Genomic DNA, 20,123 nt, shown 5'->3' on the forward strand with positions numbered 1-20,123 from the left:
ACAAATGGGCTAACCTCAGCGGTGCTTAAATCCACATTGGTTGGCTCCAGCATAGTCAAGCAGGTATTAGCAATAAACCCTTTAAAAGTTTACTTTTTATACCATTTAACAAACATATGATGTCATTGCCAGTTACTGACTTCATCTAAAAACCAATTGGAGACAATTCACACTTATTTCCAGTTTTAATCCAGATAAGATTTACAGCCTCCTTTATTCCCAAGGCCTTTCCTTTCTTATCTCTTCCCCTCCCTCCCATTCGCCCTGCTTTACCAGCAGAACAGTGGGAAGATTTGGGCTTGTTTCTCTTAAGACAGTTTTTCATTGTCTTGTTACTATAGCTTTTTATTTTATTAGTTACTTTTACAGCCATACATTCTTCCCATCCACTACAAGTAATATTACTTCTTATTCTCACAGCCTTCTTTTACTTCCTGGTTGGGACCTTCTTTACAATACTTATATAGATCCTTAACCAAACTTAAGCAAACTTTAATTCTTTAATTTCGTACTTATCCTACACACCATATACACACAAACTGACCAAAACATTTCTATTGATGATAATCAAAATATTCAGATAGGCAAAGTAAGAAAAATGCTGCTTGAGAGCTTATTAGAGTCTGATTTAAGGCTATTTACTTTTTATTTTTTGGCAATTTGGGTTTCAGTGGTTATAGAGATTCAAAAAGTTAAAGCTTTATGTCTATTATTATAAAATTTATCATAAAATTGTCTTACCCCCCACCCCAGTTCCCTGCAACTGTGAAAATAAAAATAGAAACAAATGCCTGAATAAACGTTGATATTATCCGTTAAACTTATAAAAATAAAAATTGAATTCTGCCATGCCTAGCTATTGTACACTTCATTGCTAACAATGCCACCTAAATAATACAGGTCTCTACCAAAATTGATCATTTTCTAATATTTCTCTATTTTAGTGTTACACTTTTTGTCCAGTGGTCAAGGTCCCTGTGAATATGGTCATTTAAAGCTATATAACTATGTGGCTTGCCTAACTATACTTAGCTATTTAAGTGTGTCACACTTAGTTTTAGATAAATTATCCATGTTTTTAGACCTTTCTGAAGCCCATGGGCAAACTTTGAAAGTGCACAAGATCTGTGATACATGCAGCCACAGGCTATGGAAATAAGCTACACAGAGAGCGGTAGAATTTGGGTCTTCCTCACTTAGTCCTAATCCGATGCTTACTCTGTTAGACCACACTACCATCCTTAATGGATGTTCTTGTTGTCTAGGAAGCCTTATGTAGTCAAAGTTAAGGTGGTTCTTTCCCTTACTTTGCAACTTTTAAAAATAGGATCTTTTTGTGGGGGGAGATGGAGGTGAACCAAAAACACATGCCACCTTTTAAAACTCCTTATATTTGAAAGTGTTCTGATGCTTCAAGCATTAAACTCGAACTTTTCGACTATGAACAGAAATATTAAAAAGTTTTAAAATAATAAAGGTGGTTCTTGTTCCTGCTGGGGAAAAAATAAGTTATTGAACCGTTTAGAAGCTTACATGAGAATAGGAATGGGTGGAGTCGATGGCGATTTGATAGAGGAGCATGTGGCTAGTGAGTAGGATCAGCTGTCTGTATGTTCTGGAGGGAAATGGGTGAAACTGTGAGTGATAAGGAAGGCATTGTTTGCTAAAATCCAAATACCTGGAAGGTGAGTGGGGCTTCTTATAACGTGGATTTGTACAGGAGTTCATCTTATTTTTTATTCTTCATAACATTGTATTTAATAGGTCATTTCTCATTCTAACTGAAATAAATTTGAAAGCTGCAAACTGGTGTTTACCAAACATCAGTGTCTGAATTTCTGACTCAACATGACAAGTAAACAGCAGAAAAAAACAATCAAATTAATAACTATTCTAATGTAAATGTTCTCATCAGTAGTTTAAATAGTAACATTAAAAGGATTCATGCTCCTCTCAAAAAGCACATAAAACTGGTTCCTTTGGATTCATCAAGATCACCAAATGTGTGACTAAATGTGCTGCTGAAGGTGTTAGAGCTGATCATTAAGTATGAAACATTTTTAAGGCCAATGTTTCTGAAACATATACATGATAATTTTAAGTCTCTGCGAGGCCTTCTCACAGCTTTTCAATATTGGCTTTGTTTTAGAGCAGTCTGTCTATTTTAGACACTCAGAAAAGTTGCAAAGCTCGGTTTATTCATAAAAGCAACAAAGGCAAAAGTTGGACTTGATAAGGTTGCTACATTCCTTTATGCTAACTTTACCTTCAGTGTAACACAATATTAGAGAGACATGACTGAAGTACTTTGTCCTAGAAATAATTCTGCACACAAATTTTAATTCTAATCCACTTCTAGATGCTGCAAGTGAAAAAATAGAAAATTAAAGGAATTACTCTAGCATTAATGCAAGATGGTTAGTCTGTTTTGATAATGACTATAAGCATCCATTCAAATAAAAATGCTATTGGCTTTGCAGCTGAAAAGAAAATTGTCCAAGTTGCTAGAGATGCCATCTGGGAATGCAGAGTAAAGTATGGCTCTTTGCCACTTGTTCAGTCATCTCAGGATGAGAACATATCAGGTGTTATCATCCTATACTTATGATGTATAGGTGTTTACACATACTATTTAAACATTTCTGAAGAAGAAGTAACGTTTAACACTCTAAAGCAGTGTTTCCCAAACTTGGGACGTCGCTTGTGCAGGGAAAGGCCCTGTATGTCCCATGGCCTGCGCCATTTCCTGCAGCCCCCGTTGGCCGGGCACAGCGATCAGCCAGACCTTTAGAAAGGTAAACAAACTGGCCAGGCCCGCCACAAGCCTTTCCCTGCATAAGCGGCATCCCAAGTTTTGGAAACGCTACTCTAAAGCAAGTTGTGAAATGTGAAAAATTTTTCTGTGACCATCACCTCCTTTATGGTCACCGGTCTGAAGAAGGTGGTCCAGATGACATTTGGTAGATCTCACAGGAAGATTATATCTCTGTTAGGGTTGCCAGTTTTGGTTAGATGTATTCCTGGAGGTTTCCTCACATGACATAAGCTTTAATTAAAGATTCTTTAATTCCTGGAGAGGCCAGGATAATCCTGGAGACTCGGCAACCCTAATATCTACGTTTATATCAAACTACTATAAACATTTTGAAATTAGCACTGAAAAGTTTAGGACTTTGATCGAAACATAGTATATATTGTGCAAAAATGGAACTCAAGGCTCTAAATTTAAAAAACAAGCAAAGGTTTCCAAGAAATTGGACAGATGAAGAACATATTACATGATTATTATAGCCTCAGCAGAAATCTGATTTGATCAAATTAGTAACAGAAAATGAAGATGCTAAGGAAATACGATAACTGATACCAAATAAAGGTCATAGGTTGACTCCATAACAGGATAAAAAGGCTATGTGTCTCATGAATTGTCAGTCTGAGTTGGTTCCTTTTTTCTCCTAGCATTTAAAACCAAACACCTAAACCTGTGTGCAAAGAATATTCCATCAAAATAGTGAAAAATAGCGGAAGACAGAACAGTTGAATTCAGAATTCTGTCAATTTTAAAAGGCCTGTATTCATGTACAAACAGCTTGGAATCAATTGGGCACGTTTTTAGCACGTTTAAATTAGGTAGTGAAAAAGTAAATAAGGCTTTGATCCAGCTCTCACATCTCTACATGTGTTCCCTTGCAACTGCATGAAGCCTCAGTGGAATCACTGGTGCCACAGGTGCTGGCTTCCTCCTTTCCATGGGGGTGCTCTACTCCCACTCAGTCCCTGCCGCCTCCACCCCTTCCCCCAAACCCCCACCCTCGCCCTGCCTCTGCTCTGCCCGAGGCCCCACCCTGTCTCTTCCCACCCCTACTCTGCCCCGTCCTGCCTCTTCCTGCCCAGTTTCACCCTCTTCCCCGAAGTGCGACCAGTCTCTGCTCCTCCCCTCCCAACCAGCATCTCCCGCATGCCGTGGAACAGCTGATTGTGGCGGGCAGGAGGCGCTGGGAGGAGTTGATTGGTAGGGCCACTGGCAGACGGGAGGCGCTGGTGAGCTGGCTGCCGGTGGGTGCTAAGCAACCTCGCTACGTCATTCAGACGTGAAAAATTCACCCCCCGGAGACATGTAGCTAAGCTGACCTTCGCCTCGATGTAGAGACTGCTAGGATGTAGAGACTTCTAGGTCAATGGAAGAATTCTTGAGGGGGTGGCTACCAGTGTTCCCTCTAATGTTTAACAGGCCGTGTGCGCAAAAAATTTGTTCTGTGCTGCCGCGGAAGCAAAAAAAGAAAAAAAAAAAAAGCCGGCGTGCCAAAGCCGGAGTGCGCAGGGTGTTTTGCCGTGTGCGCAGGGTTTAAGATCTGTGTGCAGGTGCACACGCGCACAGCTTAGAGGGAACAGTGGTACCTACTACAGTGACAGAAAAAGCCCTTCCGTTGCTGTATTAAGTGTACTCTGCAGTACTACACTGCGTAGCTCTGTTTTAGCCATATTTAGCTTGAGTCGATGGCTAGACGTCAATGAGACATGTCAGACAGTTTGAGATTTTAGTTATAGCACATGAAGACGTTTCTGGAGTAGTGAGGTAGATCTGTGAGTTGTCACCATATAGAAGCAAAAAGAACAGGAGTACTTGTGGCACCTTAGAGACTAACAAATTTATTTGAGCATAAGCTTTTGTGGGCTACAGCCCACTTCATCGGATGCATGTAGTGGAAAGTACAGTAGGACAATTTTATATACACAGAGAACATGAAACAATGGGTGTTACCATACACACTATAACGAGAGTGATCAGGTAAGGTGAGCTATTACCAGCAGGAGAGAAAAAAACAAAAAACAAAAAAAAACTTTTGTAGTGAGAATCAAGATGGGCCATTTCCAGCAGTTGACAAGAACGTGTAAGGAACAGTAGGGGGGGAAATAAACATGGGGAAATAGTTTTACTTTGTGTAATGACACATCCACTCCCAGTCTTTATTCAAGCCTAATTTAATGGTGTCCAGTTTGCAAATTAATTCCAATTCAGCAGTCTCTTGTTGAAGTCTGTTTTTGAAGTTTTTTTGTTGTAATATTGCGACTTTTAGGTCTGTAATCGAGTGACCAGAGAGATTGAAGTGTTCTCCGACCGGTTTTTGAATGTTATAATTCTTGATGTCTGATTTGTGTCCATTTATTTTTTTACATAGAGACTGTCCGGTTTGGCCAATGTACATGGTGGAGGGGGCAATGCTGGCACATATCACAGTGGTAGATGTGCAAGTGAACAAGCCTCTAATAGTGTGGCTGATGTGATTAGGCCCTGTGATGGTGTCCCCTGATATGTGGACACAGTTGGCAACGGGCTTTGTTGCAAGGATAGGTTCCTGGGTTAGTGTTTTTTGTTTTGTAGTTCTCCTGTTCTTTTTGCGGATACAGACTAACATAGCTGCTACTCTGAAACCCACCATATAGATGGTAATTGAATTTGTGTTTGCTTAAGTTGCAAAGGGAGATAAGGTGTAGAGGGAGAAGAGAGGGGGACCAAGGACAGAGGCCTGTAGAACTCTCCCCGAAAAGTTGGAGGACTATCCTCCACAGGTTTCAGAGTAACAATCGTGTTAGTCTGTATTCACAAAAAGAAAAGGAGTACTTGTGGCACCTTAGAGACTAACCAATTTATTTGAGCATAAGCTTTTTTGAGCTACAGCTCACTTCATCGGATGCATCAGGACATCCTCCACAGGACTCACTGAAGGAGCAGTAAGAGACATAGGAGAAGCACAAGATTACAAGCTCGTGTAATTTACTGTCTTCTCTCCTCCCTTCATCGTTTTATGTATTTCTGCTCTTCAGACTCTTCTCACTGTGTTTTTAGTGGCTGTGATGGTAAACTGCTTCTTCAGAATTTAAATTGTGATTGAATTGCTAGGATTTTAGGACTAAAAATGTCAACTACTCAACTTGAGTTTTTCCAAGTTGTTATCCTATTGTATATCTTAAACCATTTTTAAAAACGAGTGTGGGGAAATATGTATTACACATTCTGTAAGCAAAAGAAGTGAAATCCTGTCCCTATTGATGTCAATGGGGGTTTTGCCAGTGACATTAGTGGGAGCAGGCTTTCACCCCAAATCCTTGGGATTGAAAGGCACTGCGTTAAGAATGACCCACCAAGAAAAATGCCCATTTGAGAAATTGCATGTATATTTTTTTATACTGTACTTTTATTCGTTGATTTTTTTTTTCCCCCTCTGAAGCTAAGGCAACAATAGTTCAAATTTTATAACTGTACAAGCCTACAGAAGTAAGCTTGGGCACTATTTCTCTGCAGTTGAGAGAGATACAGAAAGGAAAACTGCAATCTGTTTGAACCATCCTTAATAAAAAGAAGTAGAGTTCAGTGTATTGAAATATGTCTGAATCCTGTTCTCTGCCTGCCTGAAATCCAAAGAAGATTGGGAAAATAAAAGTCTCTGACAGTACTTTCATTCACTTAAACGCCTGGATTGTTCACGAATATGGTGGAGATAGAATTATTCTTCACTAACATTTTGTTAATCTATTACCTTCAAACACATGAGGAAAAGTTAGGAAAAACAGTGGATGTTGAGCTATGTGTGCTTACATTAAGAGGTACAATTAATTATTATTATTCTTTTTTTTTTTTAGTATAAACATGTTTTTGATCGCAGTAATGGAGAATTGGAAGACTGATTATTTCACATATTAAAATGGATTGTTTACCAGTAGAGGTAAGAAACAAAGATTCTTCTTCTAATAGTTTATTGACCCTCTTTTGTTACCTAACATCCATGCAACTCCTACTACAGCCAGTGAGAATTAAAGATGTAAATGAAAGCAAAATTTTGGTCCTTAGTATAGTATAGAATAGAATGATTGTAACTGACATCTGAATGTAAGCATTTCCATTCTTAATGCTTAATACTATTGGATTTCAAAATGATCTTCAGATTTTACCTGTGTTAAAAGAACTAGACACAGTACAGTAGAACTTCAGAGTTTCGAACTCCAGAATTTTGAACTGACTGGTCAACCACACACCTGATTCGGAACCAGAAGTATGCAATCAGGCAGCAGCAGAGCCAAAAAACAAAAAGCAAATGCAGTACAGTACTGTGTTAAACATAAAACTATTTAAAAAAAAAAAGGGAAAGTTTTTAATAAAAAAATTTGACAAGTTAAGAAAACTGTTTCTGTGCTTGTTTCATTTAAATTAAGATGGTTAAAAGCAGAATTTTTCTTCTGCGTGGTAAGGTTTCAAAGCTGTATTAAGTCAATGTTCATTTGTAAACTTTGGAAAGAGCAACCATAATGTTTTGGTCAGAGTTACGAATATTTTAGAGTTATGAACAACCTCCATTTCCAAGACGTTCGTAACTCTGAGGTTCTACTGTACTTTTACTAAAACCTTGCAATAAGATACACTTCACCTTCATTATAAGGTCTGCTGTATGTCTGATGTTTACATAACTGCACTGACTCCTGTTGTGTGCAATGTGGTTGTAGCTCGGGATATTAGAGAGACACACTGGATGAGGTAATATCTTTTATTGGACCAGCTTCTTTTTGTGGTAGAGGCAAGCTTTAGAGCCACACCGGTCTGAAGAAGACTGTGTGGCTCGAACACTTGTTGCTGGCTATGTCTATACTACTGCGGTAAGTCGACCTATGCTACACAACTCCAGCTACGTGAGTAACGTAGCTGGAGTCAACGTACCTTAGGTCGAGAAACTGCGGGGGATCGATGGGAGAAAATCTCCCGTCAACTTACCTTACTCTTTTCATTGGGGGTAGAGTACAGGGGTTGACTGGAGAGCAATCTGCATCGATGGGGGGGGAGTGTCTTTACTAGACCCGCTAAATCGACCGCTGGTGGATTGATCTCAGACCCTCGATCCCTGCTGTAGTGTAGACCTGCCCTCTCTCTCCAGCAGAAGTTGGTCTAGTACAAGATATATTACCTCACTCACCTTGTCTCTTGATTCCTGTTGCTTATATATAGCTAGTTTTCCACAAAGCAATCCGCTGTTTCTTAGGCAGCAGATGAGTGTTGAGTTAAAGAAACACCTCTTTCTGGATGCTAATCACTAGAATGTTTTAAGACCCAATATGGACTAGCCTTATCTGATTATTTTCATAATACTGCTACTTGTTGAATTTTGTTAATTAAAAGGCAAATTTTTGCTGCTGTTGAATCCAGTGGAAATTTAGCTGTTGATTTCAGTGGTATCAGGTTTTGGCCATGTGCAAAGAAACACTTTTAAGGTTAAAAGAAAAGGAGTATTTGTGGCACCTTAGAGACTAACCAATTTATTTGAGCATGAGCTTTCGTGAGCTACAGCTCACTTCATCAGATGCATACCGTGGAAACTGCAGCAGACTTTATATATACACAGAGAATATGAAACAATACCTCCTCCCACCCCACTGTCCTGCTGGTAATAGCTTATCTAAAGTAATCTTCAGGTTAGGCCATTTCCAGCACAAATCCAGGTTTTCTCACCCTCCACCCCCCCCACACAAATTCACTCTCCTGCTGGTGATTGTGTAAAGAGTTGTCACTTTGGATGGGCTATCACCAGCAGGAGAGTGAATTTGTGTGGGGGGGGTGGAGGGTGAGAAAACCTGGATTTGTGCTGGAAATGGCCTAACCTGAAGATTACTTTAGATAAGCTATTACCAGCAGGACAGTGGGGTGGGAGGAGGTATTGTTTCATATTCTCTGTGTATATATAAAGTCTGCTGCAGTTTCCACGGTATGCATCTGATGAAGTGAGCTGTAGCTCACGAAAGCTCATGCTCAAATAAATTGGTTAGTCTCTAAGGTGCCACAAGTACTCCTTTTCTTTTTGCGAATACAGACTAACACGGCTGTTACTCTGAAACTTTTAAGGTTCTGTTTTCTTCTTTTTACTTCAGCTTTTTTGGTGCTACAACATATGTAACAAACAGAAATCATAGATATAAACAAACATTGATGGAGAAGAAACTCAAACCTACACAATCTGTTAATGATTTGTAACTTTTTAAACTGTACAGTAGGAAGAATGTTGAAATTCAAGACACTGTTCTTGCTTGCACTGACATGATTTAAACTGAAGTGGAACATAGTGATTCAGTCTGTTTTTAAAACTGATAACCATCATAAAAAGTAAATTAAGCAAAGGAATGTCAAAATAGTGTTCTGTGTGGTTAGGATTAAATGGGGTCCTAGCAATATTATTCTTTTTATGGCTGAAAATGGATGTGAAGACTTATTATAAAAGAAATATAAAATCATTTTTTAAAAGGGCTAGATAGTGGTTTTGCCAGAAGCCCTGAGTATGGGATGACATGAAGGTGCACTGGACCTAGGAGCAGTGCAGGGAAAGTATTGTGCCTTAGAGAAGCAAGACTCCTTCCCTCACATTGCTTTGGGGGTAGTAATTTGCTATTGGCCAACACCTATATTTAAATTACTAACCCCCCATCCCACATACTGGCTCAGCTGCACTAGCCAAGTATGTTTTGGAGTGGAGATCTGGAGCTGAATCAAGGAGTGGCGCTAGGAACTGCTGGCATACAGCATCTCTTTACCCCTAATGCACTCAGACTCAAAGTGCAGAGAGGCAGTGTGGAAGCTTATGCACAGCCCATGCCACATACTGGTTCTGAAGAAAAAAAAAAGTGTCTTTTTGCCTCTGACTCCAGAAAAAAATTGTTTTCTCTGTTTGTTTCTAGTAACTAAGGTGCAGACAACAATTTTGGCTTATGCAGCTACATAAAAATGAGTGAAGTACAGGCTATGATAGAATTCTCCGTGGAGCTCCACAAATTCTACAATGTGGATTTGTTTCAAAGAGGGTATGTACTGAATTCTTCCAAAATGAAGAGGAAATTGTACTGTAGTGAATGGCTGTACTGAAAAATCTTAATGTTTAAGTTCTGTCATACTTACTCTTTTAAGATATGTGGATATACTGGCATTGTAAACCAAGTTCAACAGATATGCCTGTCTTTGCCAGAGTGACGATTCATGTTTTATTACTAGTTTTGTATGGTGACTTGAAAATTAAGTGTTTACTGCTTATTAGAAAGATAGCTGTGAAGGGCAGCTACTTTCTTGGAGTTTACTCCAAGGTTCAAAAATCTTAGGCATAGAACTTCAGCTAATATCAAATACTTATAGTCTGATTGGAGAGGGGTGAAAGGGCTACAATTCTGAATGTGGATAATGTGAATAATAATCTGAATGTGGATTATGCTCTTGTCCAGGCCCTTGCCCTCTCCCACCTTGACCAGTGTAATCTCACTGGTTTAACTAATGCAGCCTTGTTTTCTCAAGTCCATTTAAAATCATAGAATATCAGGATTGGAGGGGACCTCAGGAGGTCATCTAGTCCAATCCCCTGCTCAAAGCAGGACCAATCCCCAATTAAATCATCCCAGCCAGGGCTTTGTCAAGCCTGACCTTAAAAACTTCTAAGGAAGGAGATTCCACCACCTCCCTAGGTAATGCATTCCAGAGTTTCACCACTCTTCTAGTGAAAAAGTTTTTCCTAATATCCAACCTACATCTCCCCCACTGCAACTTGAGACCATTACTCCTTGTTCTGTCATCTGCTACCACTGAGAAGAGTCTAGAGCCATCCTCTTTGGAACTCCTTTCAGGTAGTTGAAAGCAGCTATCAAATCCCCCCTCATCCTTCTCTTCCGTAGACTAAACAATCCCAGTTCCCTCAGCCTCTCCTCATAAGTCATGTGTTCCAGTCCTCTAATCATTTTTGTTGCCCTCCGCTGCACTCTTTCCAATTTTTCCACATCCTTCTTGTAGTGTGGGGCCCAAAACTGGACACAATACTGCAGATGAGGCCTCACCAATGTGGAATAGAGGGGAACGATCACGTCCCTCAATCTGCTGGCTATGCCCCTACTTATACATCCCAAAATGCCATTGGCCTTCTTGGTAACAAGGGCACACTGCTGACTCATATCCAGCTTCTCATCCACTGTAACCCCTCAATCCTTTTCTGCAGAACTGCTGCCTAGCCATTCGGTCCCTAGTCTGTAGCGGTGCATGGGATTCTTCCGTCCTAAGTGCAGAACTCTGCACTTGTCCTTGTTGAACCTCATCAGATTTCTTTTGGCCCAATCCTCCAATTTGTCTAGGTCCCTCTGTATCCTATCCCTACCCTCCAGCATATCTACCTCTCCTCCCAGTTTAGTGTCATCTGCAAACTTGCTGAGGGTGCAATCCACACCATCCTCCAGATCATTTATGAAGAGATTGAACAAAACCAGCCCCAGGACCGACCCTTGGGGCACTCTACTTGATACCGGCTGCCAACTAGACATGGAGCCATTGATCACTACCCCTTGAGCCCGACAATCTAGCCAGCTTTCTATCCAGCTTATAGTCCATTCATCCAGCCCATACTTCTTTAACTTGCTGGCAAGAATACTGTGGGAGACCATGTCAAAAGCTTTGCTAAAGTCAAGGAACAACAAAATGTTGCTGTCAAAATCATCTTCCTCACTTATTGTGACAATGGCACATCCTACGTGAGCTCCTCCACTGTGTCTCCTGTTTATCTAGTCTTTCATCTCATTGCATCGTGCCTCAACACAGACGTCTCTCTTGCCTGCTTGTCCATTTCTTCCACTAGCACCTGCATGGGTTCTTCTGCTCCATCCCTTATGCATCAGACCCTGAGAAAAATCACAGATTTGTTTAAAAAAAATTGCAGTAGTGTCATGGGTAAATGTTCCAATTTCACAGGATATGCACAGCCCCCAGGCCCTCTCCCTCTCCAGCAGGGAGGTGGAAGCGGGTATCCTGCTTCTGCTTGCCTGCTTAGGCTGCAGCTGTTCATTGGAGGTTAGTGGGCCAGGCCCATCCCAGGAAGAGTGGGAGAATGGGGAGGTTTCTCACCCCATTTTGCTGCCTGGTCCAACCCAGCCTGGCCTGGGGTAGGGATTAAGGCCCAGTTTACTCTGAGATCAGCTCCAGCCCAGACCACTGCTGCTGCTTCCTATCCAGCCAGTAGGGAGAAGGGGGCAGTGCTGACCACACGGTGACTAGGAATCCCAGTCCAGCGAGCCCCACAGCAGGCCCCTCAGGCCTGGGGGAGACATCAGTGTTGGCTGGCAAGGAGCTGCTGAGACTGGGATCCATCACCCCCCGATAGTTGTGTATCTAAGCTTCATGAGTGCTTTTAAAAAGTTGCGTGTGTGCATGTATATAAAATATAGCTTTTTTTATTAATATAATAAAACTTGTAGGAACCATTACAAAATATCCAGTTCTTTGATTAGTGTTCCTGTGGGTGCTCCACTTCAGGTGTGTATGCGCCCTGTGCCTTTGACCAGAGATTTTTGGTAGTGGTGGCCATTTGGTCCATGCATGTGACCCACAAATCCTGGTGTCCTACACCGAGGCTATTTGGTGCTGCGCAGGTGAACTGCTCTCAGTGTCTTCTCAATCGCCTTTTGTCTGAGATGGGGTCTGCAGCATGTGTCTGTTCTCCTTTTAGGATTTAGATAGTTTATAATTACTTACCTTTTAGTGTTTCCTTCGTTTTTCCTTTCCCCCCTAAAAATAAAAGGATTTTATTTTTAGATATAGTTAGATAGTAGTTTAGAACTTCCCCTTCTTGGGGTTGTCTCTTTTGTTGTTTTTTCTCAGGAATGCCAGGTTCCTCAGGATTCAAGAGGTGCCTCTCCTTCTGAGAGGTTCATTTCAATCAGTGACAGGCTTTCCCAATGCCTGCACAGTTAGTGTGTTACCCATATTCCTAGTAAGTGCAAGATCTGTACATCCTTCAGGGGTAGATTTTAAACTTCACTTCCCAATATTTTTTTTTCAAACTACTAATGATGGAACAAGCCTTATGTCCAGCTTTGGATCCAGAGGCAGAAGACCTCTCAGTACTCCTGATGCCCCACAAGATCTCGGTCATCGGAAACAGCTAGAGACATAGGCAGTACTGTGTCACTGAATACTTCTATGCTACTGAAGTTCTCATCTACATCTTCCTCTAAACAGAAGGAGAGAGGTGTAAATCTCCAAGAAGATCTTGGTCACCAACACACAACAGGGCTACAGAGACCTCGGGTCCCAAGGGGAGTTCAGCGTAGGCTCTGAGTGATGCAGGTACTGCAAAAGCAAAGAAGAAAACTCAGTCTAAGACTGACTTTGGATATCTGGATCCTGACTGACAGAGACATAGGTGTCCCGGAATAGCACTTGGTACTGATATCAAGGAAGACAACTGTAGCGAAGACCACTAGACCCTATATAATACTGCGAGAGTCAGAGCCGATTCACTCACAGGCCAAGCGCTCAGTGCTGGCTACATCAGTACTGAAGCCATCCTCCAGGTCAGTCTTTGTTACTGTCGGTACCACAAGAGTTTAGGTACCCTAAACACTTGATAGTCTCTTCAGAGTGTTGGGGGTTTGTCAGCAGCAAGACCCTCTCAATCACTGATCTCTGTATCACACAGGGAACCAGGCTTGCGCTAATCTACTTTGCAAATTGAACAGCTCCCCTCCTTGACCCCCGGAGAATGCGTAAGAGGAATCTTCAGATTTTCAGGTCTTGGTGTAGGGTTCCCCAGAACACATCACTCTCCCTCCTACACTGATGTTTTACAAGAGAATAGACCTCAAATGACACCCTCCTGGCAGGAACACAGATGGATGTCTCCATCTTTGCCTTTTGGCCTCCCTCAGTGGCCTTGCTGGGATCCCTGGGTGTTGTAACTCCAGCAATTTGTGACGAGGTCTTCACACTGTTGGAGGGAACAGAGAAGAAGGGATCATCTTCAACCTTCTTTGTCACCACCCATGCCAGAGGATGAGACCCGTGAGGAAAAGACGCAAGGGCAGACAAGGAGGTGACACCTCTTATAAATATTTCCTCTTCTTCACCTGATATGTCATGCCTCCACCACCTTCTGTGGCAGATGACTTCAGACAGTTTCAGGAAATGATAAAGCAAATTGCTGATACTTCAGATTCCCTTAGAGGATGTTCAGGAATCCCATCACGCACCTTGTCATGGATGAGAATTGCTATTTCAGTGAATTAAGCTCTTATGGAGCCCACTAAGGCAGTTTGGAAAACTCCATCTATAATACTGTCTACCTGCAAGAGAGTGGATGAAAAGTATTATGTTCCTGCCAGGGAACAGGAGTTTCTATTCTCTCACCCAGCTCTGAACTCCCTAGTGGTAGAGGCTGTTAATGAAAGGGGCAGGCAACATAGCTCTAAACAGAAAGGACTATAAGCAGCTCTATTCCTCCCCTCCCCGGCCCCCCATCCACACTTCAGTTCAGAAGAGTAAACCATCAGGTGCTCATGGCCAAATAGGACTACGTAAATTACAACAGATTTAGTTTCTATAGTGAACAGCCGTCAGAGAAACACTGTGATCACTTTAAAGTCACTGTTCAGGAGGGACCATCTGTAGCAAAAACATTGCTCCAGGCTTCCTTAGATGTGGCACATGCTGCAGCACAGTCTAGATCCTCTTCAGTGATCATGAGAAGAACGTCTTGGCTGCAGATGTTGGGACTTCTGAGAGAGGTTCAAAGTACCATTTGAAGATCTCCGCTTTGACGGTTGCAAGCCCTTTGCGGACTCAGTGGATGTCTTTTTACACAAAGGACTCAAGAGTCACACCGAGATCCCTTTGAATCTGTATTCCTGTAAATAGGAGGAGATTTTATAGATATCAGATAGTACAAAGAGCATTCCCAGACCTGTATTCAACCTACCATACACTCTCTGAACCCCTGGCCAAGAGACCAAGGAACTCAAAAAAGAAACCCCCTCGGCTACAACTACATCTTCCCAGCCATCCATGTCCTTCAGCAACTATTATGACGGCTTGGTTGAGTGTGGTTTTTGGAGGGGGGTGGGGGGATGAGAAAACCTGGATTTGTGCTGGAAATGGCCCACCTTGATTATCATACACATTTTAAAGAGAGTGGTCACTTTGGATGGGCTATTACCAGCAGGAGAGTGAGTTTGTGTGTGGGGGGGCAGAGGGTGAGAAAACCTGGATTTGTGCTGGAAATGGCCCAACTTGATGATCACTTTAGATAAGCTATTACCAGCAGGAGAGTGGGGTGGGAGGAGGTATTGTTTCATGGTCTCTGTGTATCTAATGTCTTCTGCAGTTTCCACAGTATGCATCCGATGAAGTGAGCTGTAGCTCACGAAAGCTCATGCTCAAATAAATTGGTTAGTCTCTAAGGTGCCACAAGTACTCCTTTTCTTTTTGCGAATACAGACTAACACGGCTGTTACTCTGAAATCTGACCATCCAGTTCATGGGACTTTACAGCTGCAACATTCTACCACCACTTCCTCATTTTGGATGCTGCTTCCTCCCCTTTAAGGATGCGTGAGAGTATATAATATGAGACAAATGTGTTTTGGAAGCCATAACCTCTGCTTACACTGTACATTTCAAGGCTCTCTCTCCTACCCATCCCTGTCCTTCTTCAGGGACTCCTCTCCTCATAGTCAGTTACTAGAACAAAAAGTGACCTCACTGTTAAGTTTAGGAGCAACACAGAAGAATGGGATTCTACTCAAAATACTTCCTGATATCCATAAAGAAGGGGGAATGGAGACCAGTTTTCGAACTCAGGCTGCTAAACAGATACATAAATGTAAAACAGCAAAAATTCAGGATGACTATCCTGGCAGCAATAATTCCATCATTACAGTTAGGAGATTGGGTCAAATCTCAGTCTACAAGATGCATATTTTCATTTTGCTATTCATCCATCACACAGGAGGTTTCTTTGTTTCCAAATCAACAACGAACACTGCTAATACAGGGTGTTGTCTTTTGGATGATCTTTTGTACCACGGATGTGCTCAAAGATTTTGGCAGTAATTGCTGCCCACCTGTTTGGGCATAATAGTGTCTAGATGATTGGCTGATAAAGAGCAGATCTTGTCAGGAGGTTTGGAGTTAATAAACACCATGTGTTCTTTATTTTACAGCCTGGTCCTTCAAGTCAACCTCAAAAGTCCATTTTGACTCCACTACAGTGTGTAGATTTTGTAGAAGCGTCACTGGATGCTTTGATAGGCACAGCTACCATCCAGCACATTTCTCACACTAGTGAACCACATCAAGGATTCAGGGCAAGTTACAGTAAGAGATTACCTTCAGCTGCTGGGACATATTTACATGTGTCTTTGTAGTGTTCAAAAATGCTTAACTACACTTTCTACCTCTACTCAGATTGAAGTCAATAAAGATAATGACAAACATGTTGTGCATGTATTATCAACCATCAAGGAGGAGCACGTTCCCCACCTATCTGTGCTAAAGTGATAAAACTCTGGAATTAGTGCATAATCAAGCACATACTCATCCCAGCTTCTTACCTTCCAGATATTCAAAACACCATGGCAGACTACTTCAACACACATTTCTCTCTAAATTACAAATGGGAACTAAACTCCAGAGGTCTTCACATAATATTCTCGGTCGGGGGGTGGGTTCTTAGAGGTTGATCTGTTTGCCATGGCAGCAAATGCTAAATGCATCACTTATTGCTCCAGAGGGAATCTTGATCCCCTATCTCTAGGGGATGCATTTCTCATCACACGTAGGGAAGTCCTTTCGTCCACGTATCCACTAACATAGTTACTATTGATGGTTCTCAATAAGATTGGGCCAGAGTCATACTAATTGCATCAATGTGGCCAAGACAAGTCTGGTACCCCTTTCGCATCAGGCTCACGTCTTCTTCATGGAAGCTTCCAATCAGTCCTTACCTAATGACTTAAGTTGCAGGTCAAACACTTCACCCCAATTTACAGATTCTGTGCCTCCAAGCATGGTTCCTCGATGGTTTTCAGGGATAGAGAGATCTTGTTCCTCATTTGTACAATGTTTTATTAAATAATAGAAAACCATCTACAAGAAATATGTATCTCCAAAAATGGAAACGATACCATCTTGGGTGTAACAGTCATCAGATTTCACCAACTTGCTCTCCCTTCCTAGAGTACTGGATTACCTGTTAGTAATTGAAGACAAAGTCTTTCTGTGAATTCTATTAGGGTTCATTTAGCAGCAACAACAGCCTTTCACATACCCATAAGTTTGTTTTTTCCCCCCTCTTATCTTCCAGCTACGGCAAGATTCCTGCAAGGTTTGACAATTATCTACGGATCAGAAGCCCTACTCTTAGCTAGGATCAGGACCTAGTCCTTAATGGCCTTATGAAGCATCCATTTGAACTACTAGCTTAAATGTTAATTATTAGATTTATCTATGAAGACAGCCTTTCTGGTAGCAATCACTTCCACCCAAAGGGTAGGAGAATTGGGGGCTTTAATGGCGGACCTCCCATTTATGGTGTTCTTCAGAAAGCAAGATTCTTACCTAAAGTCTCCTCGGAATTCCACATTGAGGAATTGAGGACAACACATCCAACCCACCCTTAGTGAACTCTTAACTGGGAGAAGATGGCATGTATTGCTAGTCAAAGTTGTTTTTTCATTGAATATCTTGCTCTGCAGGAGGTTGTATTTAGTCTTAGTGCATAATATTCCTTACTAATATAGAGTGGTTAGAGATTTCCCTGGCTGTGGAAGTGTCCCAACTGCTGATTTCTCAGAGGTAGAGACAAGCCTTCCCTGTCACTTCTTGGCAGGTCTGGTCTGTCTCCAAAGCTGTATAGAAAAGCGACATAATGCTATGATCTGTGGACCTCATTCGTCCTAGAAAGGAGATTTTCACATAAGGCACAAATACATTTCCCTCGTGTGCCTGGTGTGGATCAAAAATCCACTTTCCTAGTTAGTCTGTAGAATTGATGAGGTTTGTATTGTAATATTGTTAGGTTTGGATGCAAATCATATTTCAGCATGTGGGGCTTTAACAATAATTATTTGTATTGTAATAGCATTCAAAATATGTTGGGTGCGGTACAAACACAAAAACACTGTCCTTGCCTTGAAAAGCTTACAGTCTAATCTAAATAGACAAGACGGACAAATAGGCCAACAACAGACAAGCCAAATGTTTGAGGAGATGATAGGAATATGTCTAGTTGTCTTTCCTGTTTTTCTTGTCCGACTATCCCGCTGTCATATGACAATGGTAAAGTGTCATGGACAGATTTGTTTTCTTCTAGAACTGAACAAAGAAAATTAGTATAATCCTTCAAGATATCTCTTCACTGCACTGGGATAGCTTCCCTGGCCTACCCCTATTCTTCCTACAGATGTTTTAATTAGTAATCAAATCCCAAAAGTATACACACCTGTTCAATAAGTGTAGGCTTCTTCCTTCACTTAGGCTATTGTATGAATATCATTGCCATTAGGGTCATATGGCAGTTTAACTTTTTAAGCAGGTAAAGGTGGCCAACTTTTTCTTCTGTGCTTAGTACCATGATCAGCTTCAATCACACGTGCACTAACTCAGGGTACAGTTATGTCCATTGATTACGCCAAGTAGCTACATCATGTCCTATGTTTCTTCATTTGGCAAGATGGACCCTCCTGGTTTCATCTTGGGTAAGCTTTTTGTTATATTCCAATAGCTAAAGAAGAGAGCCTGAGACTACCAATATTTGGTGTGTCACATCTCATCCTGGTGTTTTTAAGCAAGGCTGGCAAATGGAGGTATACTTAAAGTTTGTAACATTCTGTTGGTCCACAAATAAGTAGCTGAGCTTATCCCCATAACTGACATGTAGTTGCCCTAACAGCTGAGAAGAGTTAATGTGAGGCCATGATTTGGCTGAAGTGATTTAAACATTATAAGCCCTCACATTGACGGATATGCACAATGAATGAAGAGGAGCTCTTGTTCTGCTTGTCTGTAAATCATTTTGTTTTTCATAATACTTTTTATTGCTGAATTTTACTCAAGGCATTATTATTTCTTTTTGAAACACACTTTCATAAATAGGATACAAAAATGTCAAGCTGCCCCAGATCACACATTTTAAATTGTTACAGCCAATGAAAAATCTAGAGCTTCCCAAAATGTTATCTATTTTGCAAGTTTTAACAATGTAATCAGCATTAAGCATATGTCCTTTTTGATCCTTTTAAAGATATTAGATCCAACACAGGATACAAATGGATTCCCTCAGGATAGCAAAGCAAAAGTTTACATTCAAATTCTCTGAACTCTAAAGAGATGGAGGACAGTGGGATGGGCGACAAATACTTTTGCCTCAATATTAAAGGGGTACTGTCAGATTGATTTTTAAATCAAAATGTAGGTCTTGTACAATCTTACAAAAACATAAAATAGTAGAATGGTGAGGGGGTTGGTTTGTTGTTTTTTAATTCAAGTGAAAAATTATTATTCGAAGACCACCATTTTTTCAGGATTTCTTACCCTGTGCAAACACTATCTAGAAGTCCCAAAAGTGAAAGGTTTGGAGGCCTGCACACATTAACAGATGGAACGCTTCAAATAGAGCTGGGCAAAATTTTTCAGACAAATAGTTTATTCACTGAAAATGCCAGTTTTAGTCAATATAAAATTGTTCCTGAATTTGACCCAATTAGTTTTTGCTGGGAAAAACTTTTTCCAGGCCAGCATACCATCTGTGGGTATGTTGGCATTGCAATAAAAGACACAGTGGCATGGCTGTGCATGGTCTGGGTCAGCTGACTCAGGTTTGTGGGACTTAGGGTGTGGGGCTAAAAACTGCAGTGTAGATGTTTGGGCTTGGGCTGGAGCCGGGGCTGTGAGAATTCACAAGGGGGGAGGCTCCATTCAGAGCCTGAATGTCTACACTGCAATTTTTAGCCCAAGCCCCATGAGCCAGAGTCAGCTGACATGGGAATCTTAGACTCCATGCTTTGAGTGTTTCATTGTAGTGTAGACATGTCCTGTGAGGAGTCCTCTCTCAGTGCATCTGTGCCTCCCACTTTATAACATTTAGCCCAGTGGTTGGGACTCTTGCCTGTAATGAGAGAGATCCAGGTTTGATCCTCACTCTGAATCAAGTAAGATCTTCCCCCATCCCATTTGAGCACCCTAACCACTAGGTTATCCGCTGTTCTGGGGCTGGTTACACAATCTCTCCAATTGAGCTGTTCCATTTTGCATTAATACTTAAAGATTCATTAGCCCAAAGAAAGAGAGCACT

The 20,123-nt window shown here is 41.3% G+C and overlaps 1 protein-coding gene across 6 annotated transcripts in view; it reads left to right on the forward strand.

Moving 5' to 3' along the window:
- FAM135A (family with sequence similarity 135 member A) overlaps window positions 1-20,123 on the forward strand; it is a 145,088-nt gene that overhangs the window by 13,878 nt on the left and 111,087 nt on the right. For all 6 annotated transcript variants that reach the window (XR_013345575.1, XR_013345574.1, XM_077812675.1 and 3 more), the window contains exons 2-3: window positions 6,640-6,722; window positions 9,712-9,834. Coding sequence is in view for 4 of the 6 variants with exons in the window: in XM_077812675.1 (XP_077668801.1) it covers window positions 9,758-9,834 (77 nt within the window). In the remaining 2 variants the exon portion in view is untranslated. The remainder of the gene's footprint in view (window positions 1-6,639; window positions 6,723-9,711; window positions 9,835-20,123) is intronic.

This window comes from Eretmochelys imbricata, chromosome 3 (genome assembly GCF_965152235.1).
Source record: "Eretmochelys imbricata isolate rEreImb1 chromosome 3, rEreImb1.hap1, whole genome shotgun sequence".
NCBI classification, from domain to species: domain Eukaryota; kingdom Metazoa; phylum Chordata; order Testudines; family Cheloniidae; genus Eretmochelys; species Eretmochelys imbricata.